This window comes from Phaethon lepturus, unplaced genomic scaffold (genome assembly GCF_000687285.1).
Source record: "Phaethon lepturus isolate BGI_N335 unplaced genomic scaffold, ASM68728v1 scaffold1875, whole genome shotgun sequence".
NCBI classification, from domain to species: Eukaryota; Metazoa; Chordata; class Aves; order Phaethontiformes; family Phaethontidae; genus Phaethon; species Phaethon lepturus.
In genome coordinates this window covers 32194-51377 of record NW_010539705.1, presented here as the reverse complement: position 1 = coordinate 51377, position 19184 = coordinate 32194, and the positions used below count along the sequence as shown (strand labels likewise).

General features: G+C 39.8%; 1 protein-coding gene across 1 annotated transcript in view; it reads left to right on the top strand.

Moving 5' to 3' along the window:
• The window catches only part of CARD11 (caspase recruitment domain family, member 11), a 47496-nt gene that overhangs the window by 16013 nt on the left and 12299 nt on the right, over positions 1 to 19184 (top strand). Inside the window, exons 2-12 of the mRNA XM_010287182.1 lie at positions 7288 to 7500; positions 8105 to 8242; positions 8994 to 9319; positions 10228 to 10407; positions 12342 to 12494; positions 12588 to 12713; positions 13206 to 13403; positions 13883 to 14062; positions 15101 to 15155; positions 16418 to 16533; positions 17719 to 17822. Coding sequence (XP_010285484.1) covers positions 7288 to 7500; positions 8105 to 8242; positions 8994 to 9319; positions 10228 to 10407; positions 12342 to 12494; positions 12588 to 12713; positions 13206 to 13403; positions 13883 to 14062; positions 15101 to 15155; positions 16418 to 16533; positions 17719 to 17822 — 1789 coding nt within the window. The remainder of the gene's footprint in view (positions 1 to 7287; positions 7501 to 8104; positions 8243 to 8993; positions 9320 to 10227; positions 10408 to 12341; positions 12495 to 12587; positions 12714 to 13205; positions 13404 to 13882; positions 14063 to 15100; positions 15156 to 16417; positions 16534 to 17718; positions 17823 to 19184) is intronic.

The following is a 19184-nucleotide window of genomic DNA, read 5'->3' as shown; positions in this document are numbered from 1 at the left end:
TTAGCTTTTCGCACGCATTAGTTGAAAGGAAATGCTCGTGTCAGTAGCTAATGCTGCACTCAAGAAAAAAAGGCCAAATATATAAACATGTTTGTACTACGTTAGCATGATGATTTCTGTTGTCCGCCTAATCATCATGCGTAACAGCATAGAGGATGTGTAGATTAAAGCATTTATTAAATGTCAGGCTTTCAGCTCTCCACTGCTACTTTGCAAATCCTTTAAAATAGATGCACTAAATTCCTGTGGTAAATTATTTATTTAAATTATTGTGCCATTACCTTGATTTGCATGCTCAGAACTAACACTAATTTCTAATGTGTCAGGATCTGTGGCAGGGCCTTCCCTATTTATCCCTTCATTTGCTTTACACCCCACATTCCTTCCATTTGCCTTTACAAAAGCCTTTCCTGTTCTCATCTCTGTCTCACTTCTGTTCATCGCTTTCATTCTGTTAACTTCCCCTTTCTCTAACTTTCTTTTTCTTTTCCTGTTCCCTTTTTATATTTCCTTTTCCCTTGACCTCACCATTTTTCATCCCCAAATCTTGTCTTTCTCTCTCCTGTTCAGTCCTTTCTCTCGATCTCTCATTGCTGACTTCTCATTTGTCATTTACTTTCACATATATTATCATTTAATAATGGTAGTACTAACAGTTTCTAAAATCTGGGGTTTTCAGATTCTTAAACAATATGGGAAACAGAATAATATCCATCTAATCACCAGTATAACCATTGCCATCTGAACGGACAAACCCCTCTTCATTGACCCTAGAGGGAATCTAAGCAACTAGTTGCAACTAGAAACCAATCTTTAGAGGGCATTCTAAGGCAGAAGTATAAAATGGGATAAAGTTTTGAACAGACCATTTGCCATTCACTAGAGAGGAACTAGATTTCTAAGTTAAATTAGATGCCTAATTCAAATTTGTGAGATGAATCCACCCTCTAAATTTGCTCCCCTATCAGTAATGCTTAGATGGTACGTTACTGAGGGAGATAGAAACACCTTCACTGAATGTAGAAAATAGTGACACACAGAAAAATTACAGTCCTCAAAACATCATTTAAGCTATTTGTAGAGGAGAATTTTTCCGTTTTCTTTGTTTATTATTGGTACTATATGTTCTACAACCAAATCTGATTGGATGTTGCATGTTCGAGGTAGCACAATCTGCTGTCGGTTTGCTATTGAGACAAAATTAGTCATTTCCTTCCTGTGTGATAAGATGATAAGAGCTCTGAAGTTCTAAAGCTGGCAGACTTGAGGAAGACGTAGACTTCAGATATACTCACCAGAGGGAGTGCAAAGTGGGAAAGCAGAGATCTCAGCCTTTTATGAAACAGAGATCATTACAGGATCGTAATAAGTATTACTTCATTAATTAAGGTCTTTTGCAACAATACTTCATTGGGCAAAACAACATTCTTCATGTGTAAATAGTTTTTTCCTCCAGAAAGTGATAGGTATTTTATAAAATTTCATATGCAATTTCAAAAGCAGACAAAAGCTAAATGTAATAATTGTGGGATTCAATGCAAGGATTGTTCAGCTCTTAAGCAATATCGTCCTGCAATATTGAAAAATTGTGCACCTTTGTTGTATACAGTGTTTTCTGGTTTAGATGATACAAAGCAAACTATTGGGTGTGCTAACAATACTAATAATTGATTCATGCTTTCTGTATGCATTACTTTTTTTCTGAGATGGAGTTTTATATGGATCTATTCTTAGGAAAGTAAATAAAGGCAAAGAAAGAGATAATTAAAGAGAGTTCCTCTAGTATTAATCCTTCAGGCCCTCTTCTGTTAGGACAGGAATAGTGATTAGAGGCAAATCTCTGATTTATTCTATTGCTTTGTTTTTTATTCATAGGTCCTCTGCTCTGAATAAGAGTAACATGACAGGATTCTTCATTTCTTTTTCTCTCACTTGGTTGTTAAGCTAATAGTTATGAAAATGAGGGGAATTTTCTTTCTTCCTTATGCTTGTAGAAGCAAGATCAATATGCCTCCAGAGCCCTTTGAATCACTTACAGAGTTTGTTTTGTTTAGCCCTGTCTCTCTTCTGTTCAGAAAATGGGAGTAATGTTTATGACTATGGCTATCATCTGGCTTCACTGAAGATCTAGCTTTACCTCACTGAAGCCTTGCAAGTCTACTAGTGTTTTGGGGTTGTGTGTAACAGGAAGATTGATTCAATGGAATTGAACAAAATACATCTCTGAGAAAATAATCCTATTTTGTGTTTAAGCCTTCCTGATCTTCTATTACTTTGGTATCTCTTATTCTACTTTTTTTCTTTTATATTTTGTTGAAACTGTGGCATTCAGTAACCTGGTTGAATCTTTTATATAAAGAGGATGTTCTGGTATATACTGAATGATTCTTTCCATATGCAGCCACTGTGATCTAAAAGAGAAATACACCCCAGTCCATTCAGCAGTGCTATTGGCTTCAGAAATCATTTGTAGGCCTGCAAAATATGAAGTAATAAAACTGCACTAATAACAAATGCTTTTCTAGGGCTTTTCCATCTTGGTGGTCCCAAGTGCTTTGCAGTCACTAATTAACAAGTCCTACCTTGTCATAAAAATACTTCTTACCAGCCTAATTTTCAGATGGGGACACTGAGATAGAAAGAATGACTATAAAGTGCAAATTCTTAAAGGCAGATGAAGACCTGGTCTCTTCTCCTTTGGGGGTCCAGGTTTAGGCTCCTGTATGGAAAAAAATGAAAGTCTAAGTAAGCAAATTTAATCTTCTTAATGTTCAAGCCTTTTAAAAGTGGTTTTCAGTACGATAGGACATCCAGCAGTGCAGCCAACATAATTGGAAAATGCTGGTATTCAGCATTGCAGAAAGCCAGGAGTGCAAATAGAGCTCTCCTGTCCTTAAGCAAAGGAATATAATTTCCTTATCACACTTAAAACTGTGACTTTCCTCTAAAATAAAAAATAGCTCTAAATCCTTTTGTGGTTTTGTGGTTCTCTGATATTGCAAATCTCCATGTATCCATACAAGCAGCTTTTGAGAAAATCACCCTGCTGTTATGCTTTATCATGTGAGGTGCTATACAAACTTGAGGGAGAAAGGGTATTGCCCCATGCAATCTAGAGATATGCATAGAAAGAGGAATAATACAACACTCTCAAAATGTTGAGAGTAATTATATACACAGCTTTAAAGTGCTATTTTCATCTTTAGTTTTGCTTCAAAGTGTGATAATTTAAATGTAATCCTTTCCTGGCTTATATACACATATTTAGTATTTAACATAAACTTATGTTCTTATTAACTTACAATTTGCACAAACATTTTGTGTGTTGTGGTTTCTTTTTAAATACTGCCAGTCTGTGAACATCTGTGACAAATGCAGAAGTCCAAAACATTAAAATAGATCACCTCTTCCAAAATAAACTTCCCCCTGCTTCTCGGTATGAGCACAATACCCTTTTTTCATATTTCACAAAGGAGATATCAAGAAATCAGAAAACCTAGCTGAAGCCCACATTTGCAGTCTGCTACATGGTGATTCCTCAGTATCAACAGGCTGACAAGAATTCAGAGCAAGGGGATGCAGATAATTAAATGGCTGAAGGGTTAATTTCTGCACCATCATGAAATGAATCACAAAAAAATGAAGCTTTAGATGTGACCTGGTGATAAGCACTTTATAGAACCCCTGGTTCTGAAGCCTGCAGGCTTTGTTCCCTTGATCAGTGGAGAGTGTCACTGACATATGAAAGTCTGGAGTCTGAGTGAGAACAGAGAACAGCTTTAACTGCAAGGTGATTTGTTCAGTTGAAAAATATAACAAAAAAATAGCAAACACATAGAAAGATTCATTTGTGTGTAACAGCCAAGAGAAGGATAGTCCCTGAGAGAGAAAAGGAGATGAGGGGAATAGAGTGTTTCTTTTAATGTAAAAAGGGATTCTCTCTTTTATTTGTCTGCATCTACAGAGACCTTTGAAATAGATGGGACTAGCTGAGATTATTATTGGATTAAGATCTCCTGCAGTTAAAAGCTATGTTGTATACTAACTGCTGAAAGGAGCAGCAGGAGAGCAATTTTTTAACTGCTGCGGAGATTCTTATTTCTTTTTGGTTAATGTCTGTTGAAGTCAGTCCAAGTCTGTGACTTCACACCTGTGATTTGTAATGGACGCAGTAGTATTGCTATGACATATCACAACTTCTGAATGTGTTAGGTTACAACTCAAGAGGTGCTGGAATCAGAAACTAGATAATGGTAATGAAGATCAGATGAAATGTGATTATACATTTGAAAACTTTTTAAAACTGTCATTTTTAATTTTGTAAGTGAAAACAACTTTTCTGCAATATCATCACAGGAAGGAAGGACAGAAACAGGGAATAAGGTCTTCTAAACACCTACAAAATTCATGTGCTGCTGAAAATCTTTTAAAATTAATGCCACTAATACAATACCTTTATTGGTTTCCCACTGAGTTTCAGTTGTCACATCCGTTTTTTGCTGCACTAGTGTCAGTTGTCCATTGCTATTGTCCCTGGAATAGCTCCACAGGAGAGCGGAGCTACCTGAGCGTTATACTCTTAGACCAGCTTGGCCAAAGAAACACAACAGAGGCAACATCCCAAGCTCTAGGAAGGAGACGAGTGCTCCCTGCTACGCAGCAGTAATCCCTGAGAGGCGATAAGCAACAGTGCTGCGAGCCAGGAGAGAGCTTTATCTGTGCTTCTGGTAGGGCATTTCCAAGGTGGAAATCCAAAGAAGAAAGCAAAAGGAAGATTCTGAAATTCCTAAATTCCTACATGGCAGTGAGGGACCACTCCACTAAATGTTGTTTCTAAGGGCTTGCTCCTGATAATAGACTGTGTTTAACAGGAGTTTGCCAGCAGAAATCTCCTTTTAAAATGCTTAGCCACTCATGCAATATACTTATTACTTTCCCATTAAACATTATGTCCCCAGAATAACAGCATGGATGTATTATGCCCATACACGAGGGACTATTTGATAAAGGTATTTTTAATGTCAGGTAAAAAATGTATTCATGTTGAGAATTACGCTGATGAGTGAACTCCTCGTTGAATCATTTAATGGAGAAATCCCTTACTAATGTCCTGAGGGAACTGCTGACAACGTGTAATAATTTCTGGTTCAGTGCAGCAGATTACAAGATATCTGGCATTTTATGAAATTCAGGCAAGTGCTCCTTTTGCACTCTGAGGACCATCTGTGAGCTTCTTGGTACAGTCCCCAAAATTAAAGGGCCCGCAACACACCTCTCTCTAGATGCAATAGATAGCTGTGGCTGTAAGAAAGGAACTGTGTGATCTTATGCTTTACTGCCTTCTACTCCCAAAAGTTCAGCTTCCCCAATTATGTAGTTTGTTAAATTCACCTTTGAAGTGAAATACAGTTATTTCCAGAATAAACGGTGGAGAGTAAGGTTCATGAGAATGTATGTGTACTTCAGATGAAGCTATTTCACCCCTAGCATTCCTCCCCCTGCTACCTAATTTATATAGCTTTTTCTGTTGTTTTACCTTCATACAGTTCATTACTGAAGTGTCATCTTTACCACACGTAGATAGTGGTATTCAGTAAGAATTTCACCGAGCTTGTGAGGAGTTCATAAGAGCAGAGAGATTTTCCCGTAACTACAGCCATGCCCCCATGATTCTCAATCCCGTTGAGCAGACCTGGCCTTCCTTGCCCTCAGAGGACTGTTGCCTCTCCTGACCCATTTAATAAGTCACTGGAGTAATAAAATCTACATGCAATCAGCAAGCAAATGTTAAATAACTGGTTCCTCAGATGTGAAACTACAAATAAAAGAACTCTGGGAGAGCAACTGGAGTACAAGAGATGAACAAAATCCCTGGCAATACTCCCATAACCTGTCCATAGTATGAGGAACCCATCCAAATTTTTCTCATAGAGATATTGAATCCCAGCGTAGGATTATTGACAATTTGGGGAAGCCTTTGAAAGCATCAAGCAAAAACCATGCATTTTTGTAGGACTATTTTGTATCTCATTATGATAGAACACTGACACACACGTTATTTAGCGGATTAGTTTTAGTTTTCAAAATGAGGAGTTAATAGCCCCTGGCTATACAGATTAATAGCTGTTTTTGCCCAGTGATGTTCAATGTAACACAGGCTGCTTTACAGTTCCTAAAGTTGGAAGCTGAGGAAATTATAACACAATGGAAAGAACTCTTCTGGTTCAAGAAAAACAACATGTTGCTTTTGAGGTCTTTAGTTACTGATTACCAGCAAAGTCTCATAAAGCACAGCTCTCATCTCATATGACCTAAGAACTGCACATTCTTCATATACCATGGTCTCCGATGGGGTAAACTAACTCTTGAAATGGAAGCTTCCTTGTGCCACCTGGATTGCAAGACTGTGAGAAAGTTAGAATGCAAAAACAAGACTTGTTTCAAAGGTTAACATTTATTACAGAATTAAGAAGGAAAGATTTTTACAAAGTTTCTTTACTCTTAACTTCAGTACAAGTTTTCCAACCTCATTGTTGCCTGCCTTGTAACCTTCTCTAATGAGGTGGTTACAAATTAGGAGTTGGCAGGAAATTGCTTAGCAAGCACTTGGAGATCATGTGATGATATTTGCATGAGTCAAGAACATTTTCAGACTTCAGTGATACAATGCTCATGAGAAAGGCAAGGTCTGAACTCATAGGTACTTGCATTCATGCCCACACATCAGTCAATCCTTACACAGTTGCAGAAGGCAGTCGTACGTAACTGCTTGCTTACGAGTTAACTATTCTTGTGGTGCAGTCATTTACATGTGTTGGCTCATCACATACGTACAGGAAAAAATGCAGGTTCAGATCAGTCGAGCTGAGAGGAACAAAGGAGGTGAGAATGCAAGCCTTAGTTGCCTGCAGCATTTGTCTTTGCTCTGAACTCTGCATGTTCATAGTCTTTCTTGTATTGCACCGTGTCCTTTACCATTGCTTCTAATATATAGAGGGATTCTCTGACTTGTAGAGACCTTCATGGAGTTAGCTGAGCTACAGATTCATCACCAGAGAGCAATATGCAATAGTTCATAGACTCAAGATAGCACTTTTCTGAACTGTCACTTTCCAGATGAGCTGTGGACAGGCTGCACTCCGGTTCAAACTGTTTCAATATAGGGCAAACCCAGCATTAGTCAGATGTGATTCTAAGCTCATCCTATGTGACATGGAAGCACAAAAAAGTAACAGGATAAAAACTGCCCTGTTTGATGTTCGTTTGCCAATTGTTTCTCTTGTTAAGGAGGAGAGCCAGAGATGGATGACTGCCTGGAGACACTGAAAGATGAGGAGGAAGCTTTGTGGGAGAACGTAGAATGCAACCGGCACATGCTGAGCCGCTACATCAATCCGGCCAAACTGACCCCGTACCTACGGCAGTGCAAAGTAATCGATGAGCAAGATGAGGATGAGGTGCTTAACTCACTTATGCTGCCCTCCAAAATTAACCGAGCAGGTAATTATTTTGTGAATGGCTACATCTGTATCTCTATCTGAACAGTATTATTTTGCTAAGTCTATAGGGAGCCTGTGTCAAATTACAGATTATCAAATGGAAACCCTCTGTCTCATTTACAGGAGATTTAATGTTATCAAAATGCTGCTGCTGTCTTGATAACAATGACTCTTTCCAGTGCTGTGCAGACTGGAACTCATGGGGTTCATATTCCCATCACAGCCTTGGCAAATATGTCAGTTAACACAAGTAGCAGCCACTGCCTTTCCAAGAGTAGTTTTTCAGCTGCCCTGCCATGCTTCATGATTTGTCAGTGAAGGGTCTGCCATCCTAGTGTTTCAGTACTGCCTAGTGAAGGCTGCACTGAATAACGTGTCTTTTGAAATTTCTGTTCCAGAGACCAATTTGCCCACACTCCTTCAGAATAATGATCAGCACAAACATAAAGAATATGTGGCATTACTTTATGAGTTCAGCTGAACTCGATTAATCAGCCAGATTTTCTACAGCGCATTGCTGTGGCAGAGACGAACCTTCAGGGATACAGTACCTGCTGATGCTGCTCAGAGTGCTGATATGTCACCTTTCTGTCCCCTGTACTTAGGCCGACTACTGGACATTCTCCACACCAAGGGCCAAAGGGGATATGTAGTTTTTTTGGAGAGTCTAGAGTTTTACTACCCTGAACTCTACAAACTGGTGACAGGGAAAGAACCTACACGGAGATTTTCCACTATTGTTGGTGAGTAGAATCAATCCCAAAGGAGCCTGCTGAAATAAGACCGAAGACTGGGTTTGATTTTTCAGGCAAGAAATGGAAACAAAAGCTAATCTTGTAGTAGCATTCTGCAGTTTTTTAGTCCCCTTCGATGCAAAATGAGCTGTGATTTTTCAGGCAAGAAATGGAAACAAAAGCTAATCTTGTAGTAGCATTCTGCAGTATTTTAGTCCCCTTCGATGCAAAATGAGCTAGCAACAGGTAATGTATAAAGAAAAGGAACACCTCAGTTGCCTGAATGAGGCTGAAGAGCTGCAAATTGAATGATTGCAAGAAATCACAAGAGAAGAAACATTGCAACAGTAGACTAAGTGTACACTGAAGACCTACACATGTGCAGCAAATCTGAAGCATTCAGATTAATGGTACAGATTTATTTTATGACGTTTGTGCTATTTCCAAAGGCCTGTCAGCTCAGCTGAAACAAGAGAACTGTAAAGGCTTCATACTCTACCCAGACAAGCTGTAGGCATATATTGTGATTCTGGTAATAGTGTGCTGTGTCATAGTTATGTTATATATAATTATATATATCTAACAGTTATATATATCTAACTGTGCTGTTGCCAGTTAGATATACAAATGTGTATGTATTTGTGCATATTCTGCACCTCTGTACATATTCTGGGACATTTTTTTCTTACTCAGTTCTGTTGATCCTACTTAGTATAAAGTTACTTTATTAGATGTTGATAAGCCTTTCAAATATTTTCAGTGGAGGAGGGACATGAAGGCCTTACCCATTTCCTAATGAATGAGATCATTAAGCTTCAGCAGCAAGTAAAGACAAAAGATGTGCAGCGCTGTGAACTCTTGGCTAAATCTCGGCAGTTGGAGGATGAGCGAAAGCAGCTAAAACTGAACAAGATAGAGCTGCTGACCTTCCAGGAGAGATACAACAAGATGAAGGAGGAGAGGAACAACTACAATGATGAGCTGGTTAAGGTGAAAGATGAGAACTACAATCTGGCCATGAGATATGCCCAGCTGAGTGACGAGAAGAGCATGGCTGTGATAAGGAGCCGAGACCTCCAGTTAGAGGTGAGATAAATGCTCTGGGTTGCTTTAATCAGGAACAGCAATGGAGGATGCCAGTGGCATCTGGCAAAATGAGACCTTCTCTAACAGTAGAAAGGTGTAGAGCTCTCATTTGCTTTGCTTATCCAGATGATTAGAGGCATCACTGTACAGAAATGCCAACTGTAGTGATGTGTATTAATGGCAGATAATTTACATACTTGCAATGGATTAACAAAACATAACATATTTAAAAACAAAATTTTAAAAGCATACTTGTTTGCTAAAAACATAATTTTAGCTTTTCAGGCTCAATAATACCTTGGCCGAGGTCCCTGGGCATCCCCTGGTCTTCATCCCTGTGCATCTCTCTGATCTCCAGGATATTCCCCCACTTTCAAATCTTTCCTACAGCCAGGATCATCATCACCTTCTTCCCAGGCCCCCTTCTGTCTGAAGCCACTTTTTGGGGGGGGGGGGGGGATGACCCCTCTTTCCTATCCAGAACTCAAAGCCCCTATTTCTCCCAATCCAAATAATCTATGTGCAAAAGGACCATGTGTGGTCAGCCTCCTAAGTGTTAGTTCTGTTTCTTATCTTTTTATTTATTGGAGTATCAAGGACGTGACACTTTTTTTTTAGTCCAGAGGTTATCAGAATTTACAGCCAGCCCATACCAGTTGTAGCTAGCAAATAGCAGGCTTCTGCTTGAGAGTTCAACAGTTCGGTTGCGGACATTTGATGCACAGACACATATACCCAATTATCTGCTGCTTGTTAGCATTCACAATTTAAAGCTATTTTTTCCACTTATGACAGTACGTTTTCACTCTCACTGAAGTGAGACTGTTGTCAGAGCAGTAAGTATCGGTGCTATGAGTGATTTCTTTCCTTTCCTCTTTCTCCTTTTCACTGCTCCCTGGCTGCTCTAGATTGACCAGCTGAAGCATCGCTTGAACAAGGTGGAAGAGGAATGCAAGCTGGAAAGGAACCAATCTTTGAAGCTGAAAAATGATATTGAAAACCGACCCAAAAAGGAACAGGTTCTGGAGCTGGAGCGGGAAAATGAGATGATGAAGACTAAAATCCAGGAGTTACAGTCCATCATTCAGGTATAAAAGCAGATTGCCCCATTTAAATTTCCAACCACTTCAGCTTAACCTTCCTGCTTACCCAGTTGATGGATTCAGCAGGCTTCAACCACTCCTTGCCTCCAGGCACCTCCACACTTTCCTCCCATACTGTCTCACATACCCCATGCCTCCTCACAGCCTGCCTTGGTGGCTACCCTTCAGGATCTAAGTGCCTGGAGGAATCTGTGAGAGTGGGGCAGAAAAGCAGCAGGTGGTGGTAGCTCCCACGTGTTTTCGGTAAGGGACAGGGACTTGAGTACGTAACAGGGAAAATGGTAACTATGAACAAAAGGAGGAGGCATGGTTTCTGCTACTGCTCCTCACCTCAAACTCAACACATACTGCTGTTATGATGCTAGGAATTGTTGGGTGAAACCTCTTCCTGCACAGCTACAATAAGCATAAGTGCAAAGTTTGGAAAAACAGAAGGTTGGTTATATAGCTCCCAGCTGTCTGTAGTACTCCTTGTACATACACATGCACGAGGAGGAGTTCTACCGAAAAAAAAATTGTCATCTAATAAATCAAGCTGTACATGAGAGATTGGCTCTTTCAAGGTGCAGAGTGCAGCTGTTTAATTACTGAGCATTCAACTCCGTGTTTTAGCCCTGCTGTGGTTCTTTGTACCAGTCTGTCACTGCAAAGCTGTGTTAAATAGCCAGTCCAGAAATTTCTGACAGTGGCTCTGTGTACCCTGTTCTAGGCTGTTGTCATATCTATGCCAAAAGGTCTTAATGGAGCAGAAGGTAATAAAGGTTTATGTACTCGGGTGATCACTAGTTACCAGAATGCCCTGTAGAACACTGCTGTAACTTGCACAGGGATCTTAACTAACCTTTGTTTGGGCAGATGGGGAAAAAGAATGATATACAGCAAATTTAGCACTGTGTTACTCTGTGACTCTGTGAAGAGCTTAGGCAAATATTAGGATATATGTGAGAGGCTTGTGGCATTTTAAAATGACGCTTAAATATTATCAATAGAATGCATTTCAGAAATGGCTGTAGCCTCTAGCAGTGCCTAATAATTCTTAGTTCTAACACAAATCCAATTCAAAGGTTGAAAAAGGGTGTAGTATAGAAGGTTCTGGAAGTAATGCACCTAAAGGTGCATTACAGCACCTAAAGAAACAGAGAAGGAATCATGAAATAGCTAAAAATAGGATTGAAATTCTCCTAAGTGAAAGTATAAATAAATAAAAGGCAGTTTGTTTTAGAAATACTTCGGTATACTTAGAAACATTGAGTAACCAAAACGTCACTTCAATCTCCAACGTAGCCTAGGTATTTTAAAAATAAATATGCATATTACTTGCTTGCATTTTATGCCTTTTTCATCTTCCATTTATGGGAATTCTGGATGGCAATTTATTTGTTGGAACCTGCTCTGGTGATCTTGTTAATTTTAAATCTGAAAGAAAAAATATTGCTGGACACTATAGAAAATGAAGCAGTGGTATAAGCTACTCCAGGCACGTTTAATATTCTCTAAGCACAGCCCTACAAAGCCTATGCATGCTTTAAAAATTCCCCTGAATGTTTTCTTAGGCCCTGCTCTTTGGCAAAGGGTGATTTTTGTGCTCAGTGAGAGCTGATTAATAGAGAGGAGTTTTGAATGCAGCGCTTGGAGTGAAGAATTGTCACTGCATCCAAAATGGATCAAATTATAGCCAGTATGCTAAAACAGTAAAACAGTTCCTTCATCAAACTATTTCTGACAGCAAGACAGCCTTTATTCATCTTTTCTGACACTATTTTAAAATACGAACAAATGTCCATCTCTTCTCCTGCTTTCCCATTGCAAAACCTTGTTCATTTTCTATTCTTCTTGTTTGTTACTGTCTTTGTTACTTTTATTCCTACAATACTGTTTTCTCTTCCCCTGGCCTGCCTCTTAAAAATGTCTTTCCTCAGGCTGGCAAGCGGAGTTTACCAGATTCAGACAAAGCCATTTTGGATATTCTGGAACATGACCGTAAGGAGGCACTAGAAGATCGTCATGAGCTGGTCAACAAGATCTTTAATCTCCAAGAGGAGATTCGTCATGTGGAGGACTTGAGAGACAAGGTAAGAAATGGGAGGATAGAAGGATGGAATAACTCAGGCAAATGCCTGAAAGACCTCTGAGAGCAGTGGTGGTTAACAGTGTGTCATTTCCAGTACCTTGAAGAGAAAGAAGATTTGGAGTTAAAGTGTTCAACACTAGGAAAAGACTGTGAGATGTACAAGCATCGTATGAACACTGTGATGATACAGCTAGAAGAGGTGGAAAAGGAGCGAGACCAGGTATCTAATGGTTAAAGTGGGGAAAATTAGTAGCAAAAGCCTGTATCTCCTATGTGTCACTTTGGGGAATTGTGGGTAATTGGACCCGGAATACCATTAAAAAATAAACAGTTACAAGAAATTGCTACTTGTTGGAATTTGCATTACAGTAATTAAACATAGGATAATATTGGGTTGTTTCCATAGCGTAGCATCTGGCAGGCAGGACCAAGATCTTAACAACAGCTACTGCAGGCTTTATATTAGTGTCAAGTCATCCGGTTTGCACTCTGGAGCATTTTGCCACCAACCAAGAGGGAGCTGGAAATAAACCACCCTCATCATTGTAATTTTTAATAGCACTACTGTGGCACATCCTGGTCCTAACTGCTGTGTTCATTGGTGAATGGTTACCAGTTCTGAAGTCCCTGTTCCAAACACCTTACAAACAAAACCAGCAGGAGAAGGTATCTGGTGCCCAGGTGCAAAACAGGTTTCTTCTCTCCACTGCAGGCATTCCGCTCACGTGATGAGGCTCAGACACAATATTCACATTGTCTGATTGAAAAAGATAAGTACAGGAAGCAGATTCGAGAGCTGGAGGAGAGAAATGATGAACTCCGAATTGAGGTGGTTCGGAAAGAAGCTTGCATTGTTAACCTTGAGTGCAAACTCCGTCGGCTCTCTAAGGACAATAACTTTCATGACCAGGTAGTGCTGAGCAAGACAGACATGAGTTCTTTTTTTAAGACTTGCTCTTAAAAACATTTTGGCATGGAAGGGGGAGGGGACTCTTTTAATTCCCTCCATGAATTAACTGAAAACAATAACCTCCTACTCAATGTTGTGAGTTCTTCAGTACAGTGGGGTTCAAGTTGTCTGTGTCATGCGTGTAGCTTCTCAAAGGCTGGCGTTCTACAACCTGATTCTAAATGGAAGGGAAAGAAATGCAGAAAGACAATTAATTTTTACACTGGGGTAGAAACTATAAATACTTTTGAGGAAATGTTCCCCAGTAAGCAGAAATTCCCACAAATGTCAATGTAAAACACTGATTTGGGTCTGGAGCCACATTCTGTGTGAGTTTCTGAAGCACTGGAGTCACAGAAAGTTCGGTCAGATTACTCTAAAGGGAAGTCATGAGAAATTGTACCAAACTGGTCTCAGAGATGTTTTCTTCTGATCTTTAGAGTTTGCCACGGAATCTACCCATTACTATTATCTCCCAGGCCTTTGGGACTCCTAGCCCAAAAGCCAACGGTCAGGAAGCAGATGACGACTCCACTTCCGAAGAGTCTCCAGAAGACAACAAATTCTTCTTGCCTGATCAAGCTCGACTCAAGAGAAGAGTGAATCTAAAGGGAATCCAGGTGTGTCTTAATATGAGGCTGGAATGATATAGTGCAGGGACTGTTTGAACTAAGACATGACACACGTTGTGGTCATGCCTCTGAAAGTGCTATGCTATAAAGATAAGAGTAGATTTGTATATGACAGCGAACTGTCAGTTTTTGCCCTGTGGTGATTTGCATCTTGTGGAGCAGATATAATCCAGCTTCCTAGACTGTTTTCTGCCCCTTCTCCCCGTTTTGTGTATTCTCCTTGTTTCTGCTGTTCATTCACATTCTTGGAGGGTTGTCAATAAATTGATTCTTTGCCTCCTTAACAGTAGTGAAAAAAAATGACATAATCCCCAAAGTCCAGCACACAAGTAACTGAAGCTGGAAAACGAAGCATTGGTGGAAAAGCTCACATCAACTGGAAGGAATAATAGAAAGAAATAGGCACAATCTAGAGCAAAATTAACTGCCTAATATAGAATTAAATTATGGCAATTTCCTCTCACTTAGGAGTAAGGGGGGTAGCATGAGTTAGGTCCATGATTTCCCCGACTAGCTGCATTCATACAGCTATTATCTGATGCTATATTCATGAATTGTAAAAAATATACAATCTAACATTCAGGGTTTTGAGCTTCTCTTTCCTTTCATCTGCATTTGAATTCTCCCTGCCCTTCATAACCTTTCTGAGCTTTGACTGTCATTATTACTTGTGGCAATAGAGCTGCATTTTTCACACTGCACACTCCAAAAGGATGCCTGTTGTATTAACAGCTGCCTGAAACCAGTCCCAAGGCACACACTTCACCTTTTGTCTCTTTGTTTCCTCAGCAGAATCTGGAAATTGCAATTCATTTGGACCAGACTTTTAAAAGTAGTTAGGTAGCTAACTCTTGTTCAGTGCAGTGGCATTTAGATATCTAAATACCTTTTAACTTCTGTGTCCTATTGTTTAAAGGAGGGCAAATATATTGCAGCATAACAGTGAAAAAAGGGGTGGAAATATCTGGTTTACAGTGTGTGGCAAATATTCTGCATTTGTGTTGATTTTTGTCCTCTTTCTCTTAGATAAACCCAAGAACTAAATCCCCTGTCAGCATGAACAAAACATCAGAGTTTCAAGGTCAGAAAGAGCACCCATGTCCTTATTCTTTTTCTGTTGCTTTGTCTCACTCAATCTCTTTAAGTTGTTTTAACAAATATGCCAATCGGGGAAATTCTTAACTAAGTCCAAGTCAGCAAAATAGACAGTTTCTCTCATAGTGAACACTGTCATAATTTAAAGTAGTCAAGTGTTCTACCTGAATGTCCTCTCCACCCAATGATACCTTCACAGACACACGATATTGCACCCCAGAGCTTAGCTAAATTTTCTGTTTACAGAAAAATTTATGTAAAAAAAAATGTAAACTTTTCCTTTTAGTTTACAAAAATATTTCAGTCGTTGGTGTAATATCTGTTCTAAAAGTCATTATACTATCCTCTTTTTGCTGCTGGAAAAAAGCTGAAAAGACTTTAATCTAGTGATCATCTAATGAGTTCCTTTGTCCTTCAGCAAAAAGGTATTAATTTTAAATCTAAAGCATTGCAAAGGTTGGGTGGAGGGAGGTTGACCCACCCACCAGTCAGGTGCCAAGTTACCAAATTAGTTGCTGTATGCTCATGTTTGAGCTACTCCTAATTCCTCTTCTTTATGTAACACTGTTCTCGAACCAAACACAATCTTAGGCAGTGCTGCCTTTACTTGTTATGTGCAGCAGCATGTTCACTGTTGTACGAAATATGATGGGAAACATGGTTCCTGCTGCGAGATACTGCGTGTTAAACAGTGTGTTTGGTATCAGGTAATGTGCAACATTAGTACAAATTAGAAGTGCTGAGGAAGGGGAGGAGTCCACAAAGACATTCACGCTGTGCTACCTGGGGCTGCTGAGGGATCTCAAGCTTCTAGTCCTTGTTGTAAATTTTTTTGTTGTAAAAAAAGCATAATTCAGTGAACCAACCTTATTGCAGACTACCAGATCCATATGATGATGTTAAAACATAAATGAATAGAACAATCCTACTTTAATTTTTCAGATAATATTCATAGACCTAATAAAACCATACAGGACAGAATTGAAAGAAAAAGTTGGCAAGAGGCTGTCCAGAGCGGTGTGCATTTCTGCACTTTGTCGGGAAGCTGACGGGAAGGAAAGGGAGCCTGAGGTGCAGGGCAGAGTGCTTCCTGGAGCCTCTGTCCAGTACAGGGTGGGGGAAACAAGATAAACTGAAATGGAAAGATAAGTCTAAGTGCTGTGCAAATCTGTGAAAGACTCTGTATTGAAAGTGATCTGTCATAATTTTTCTGGTGTCTGTATTTTTCTCTGTCATCTGTAAGCGCAGCAGTCAGAGCACAGGATGAAGATGGGGCTGATGCCAGCAATGGCCGCACAGACACGAGTTCCTCTAATTCTGTTTCCATCAGTAACTCCATCAGCAGCTGTGAAGTCAGCAAAATTGTAAGGAGCCTTCAGATGCCCCTTGCCTGTCTACAACCGTCTCCTAATGTGGTTCAGAGCTATCGCATCCCAGTATTAGCACTTCACTAGCATCCCAGCCATGATCAAATTCAAGGCCCTTGTCGGAGGCTCCCTTAATTCTTTCACAAGTATTTTGTTAGAACTATGTTATTTTCCATGCCTTTTCCAAAATCCCAGAATCTGTTTACATTTATTTAAAGATATTTCAAAGGTATTTATGACCTCTTGCTGTCTCCTGTGGCATTTCACATTTACTGTTAGAGGGAAGAGATTTTCTTTAAGAGCTGCTTTGTAATTTATTTAAGAACATTTTCAGGGTTTTTTTGAGTTTTCTAGTGTTTTTCCTGTCTATAAGCAACAGTGAGAAAAGGGGTGCAGATCACAGTTGGAAATTTCTGCATTCCATAGCCAAACAATTTCTTCCCTGCTTGCTGTATCCCCATAATCTCCCAAGGTAGGTACTCCATTATACATATGTGAGCACTGACACAGCAGGACAAGCAGACAGAGAGAGTGCTCTTGCAGAGTGTTAATAACAAAGAACAAAACATCTTTCTAGAACACCATGAAAAATGCTGCCCCCAGGAAATTAAAATTATACCCCAGAATAGCCAGGAAAGAACTCCCTGCCACTGGTAATAAGCTTAGCTGGGTTAGAAATATTCTTTGGTATATCTGTTGGCTATTTAAATGACTTACACTGACTTCCCTCTAGTACAATTCAGAGTTTATTTTCCCGTGTACTAGATTAATAATTTAATATATGGAGATCTGTATTTTTCTTCCTCATTTCTAGTGTTTATATATGTACGTATATATACATTCTGCTTTTCATCCTCTTCCTCCTATATGTCAACTGTTCAACACATATGCCATACATCAAGGATAAAGTTAAAGTTGTTTGGTAAATCAACCGGTCACGTGGTCACAGAAAAAGGTACAGTGCCAGCACGCAAGCTGTGCATATTGCTAAAATACTGGAATATATGAACATGAATGCTCTTGTATGTAGCATTCCGCGTGTCTAGAATTAATTTTTCTTACCGTTGTGTGTGCTTCACAGTGCAGAGTACCACTGGCAAGTACCAGGCTAATGCCGCTGTAAGTTAGAAACGATCGCGCATATAATACAGCTAACCTTTCTGCTGCTCTTTTTTTAAAAAGCAAACCCTGAGAAATCGCAATGACAGTATCATGTCTACCACTCCTGAGCCTCCAGGAAATGATTCAATAGTCCGACGTTGCAAAGAGGATGCCCCCCATTGCAGGTAAGTAGCCACGCTGGCGGAACATACCCAGAACCTGTTGTCATAAAGAGGAGGAAAAAAGGGCCTTAAAAGTCTTTGTGTCTGTCTCTAGTTGGAAAGCTTCTATTAGGCAGCAGGACTGACTTTCTAAACTTCTCAGGGCCGCAGTCCTTCATCCCTAATTTTGTTCCAAACACTCAGGACTCTCCGATAGTTCAGCTGTGATAAATCACACAGTGATACCACTGCAGCATTGACTTTTTTAACGTACACAGTAAGAAAGAGTACTGAAATGACTAGGCACCAATGCTGTCGGGGAATGTGCTCTACCTTTGTAGAATGATATGGCTTCACTTTTTGCTTCTCAGCTCCATGTTGCCTGTGTCTGTGGCCCTGTCCTTTCCCCTGCGCTCAAAGCCCCTCCTTCTGCTCTGTAAACTGCCAAAATAGAGCAGAGATGCTTGCATGTCTGTGAGGAACCGGGGGGAAAGAAGTGGAGGAGGAAGGTGGTTTTTGTCGGGCTCGGGTGTTTGTATCTCAGCATAGCAATGAGGGGAGAGATGCATTGCCCTCTGCTTCACCTTCTGCTTCCACCTCTGGTCATGGCCCTGCGGACTTCCCCTGTGAGTCAAATCGGATCAGCTGGGGAATGGGAAGTTAGTGGCAGGAAGGAGGGAGATCTTGCCTGCCTCACAGTCCCCTAAATGGCATGGACTCCTTTTCTAAAAGGTTTATAGCAATGCAATACTTGGACAAGTTGGTGTCAACAACATCAGTGTTTGTGTCAGAAATAGCAGAAGATACAAATACATTCCCTAAAGATCCCAAGCAAATGGATTTAGAAGAAAGCAATATATGTGGAGAGTTTAGACCTTTGTTAGATCTATTTTTTAGTTCTAATCTTTATTAGAACTTTATGTAGGTTTTTAATGCTTTTCAAAACAAACTCATCTCTGGCAGACTGCCACTTTTGCTTCTCTTTCTCTGTGTAAATCTTTGCAAGACAGCTTTCCATTGAGGGCATCCTCAGCTAGTTCTCCCACACAATCTTCTAGGCTGCTGAGGATTTAAGCAGAGTTTATTCTAGTCTTCCTTGTGTTCTCCTATATTGTCCTCCAAGCCCCTTTTTAAAGTGTATCATGTTAATTCAAGATGGAGAATAAGGGTTGTTTTGTTAATAATTTGAATGTTTCATGTTTCAGGTGCTTAACTGGAGAAGCCTTTGGCATGCCTGAACATTTAAATATTTGCAGCATATTACAGAATGCAGTAAGCATTACATGGATATTATTCATTTTGTGGACTTATATCACTACAGCTCTGACTATATCATGTTCCATATGTTAAGGCACTGGAAGACTGAGCTGTATTGAAATTTGAAAA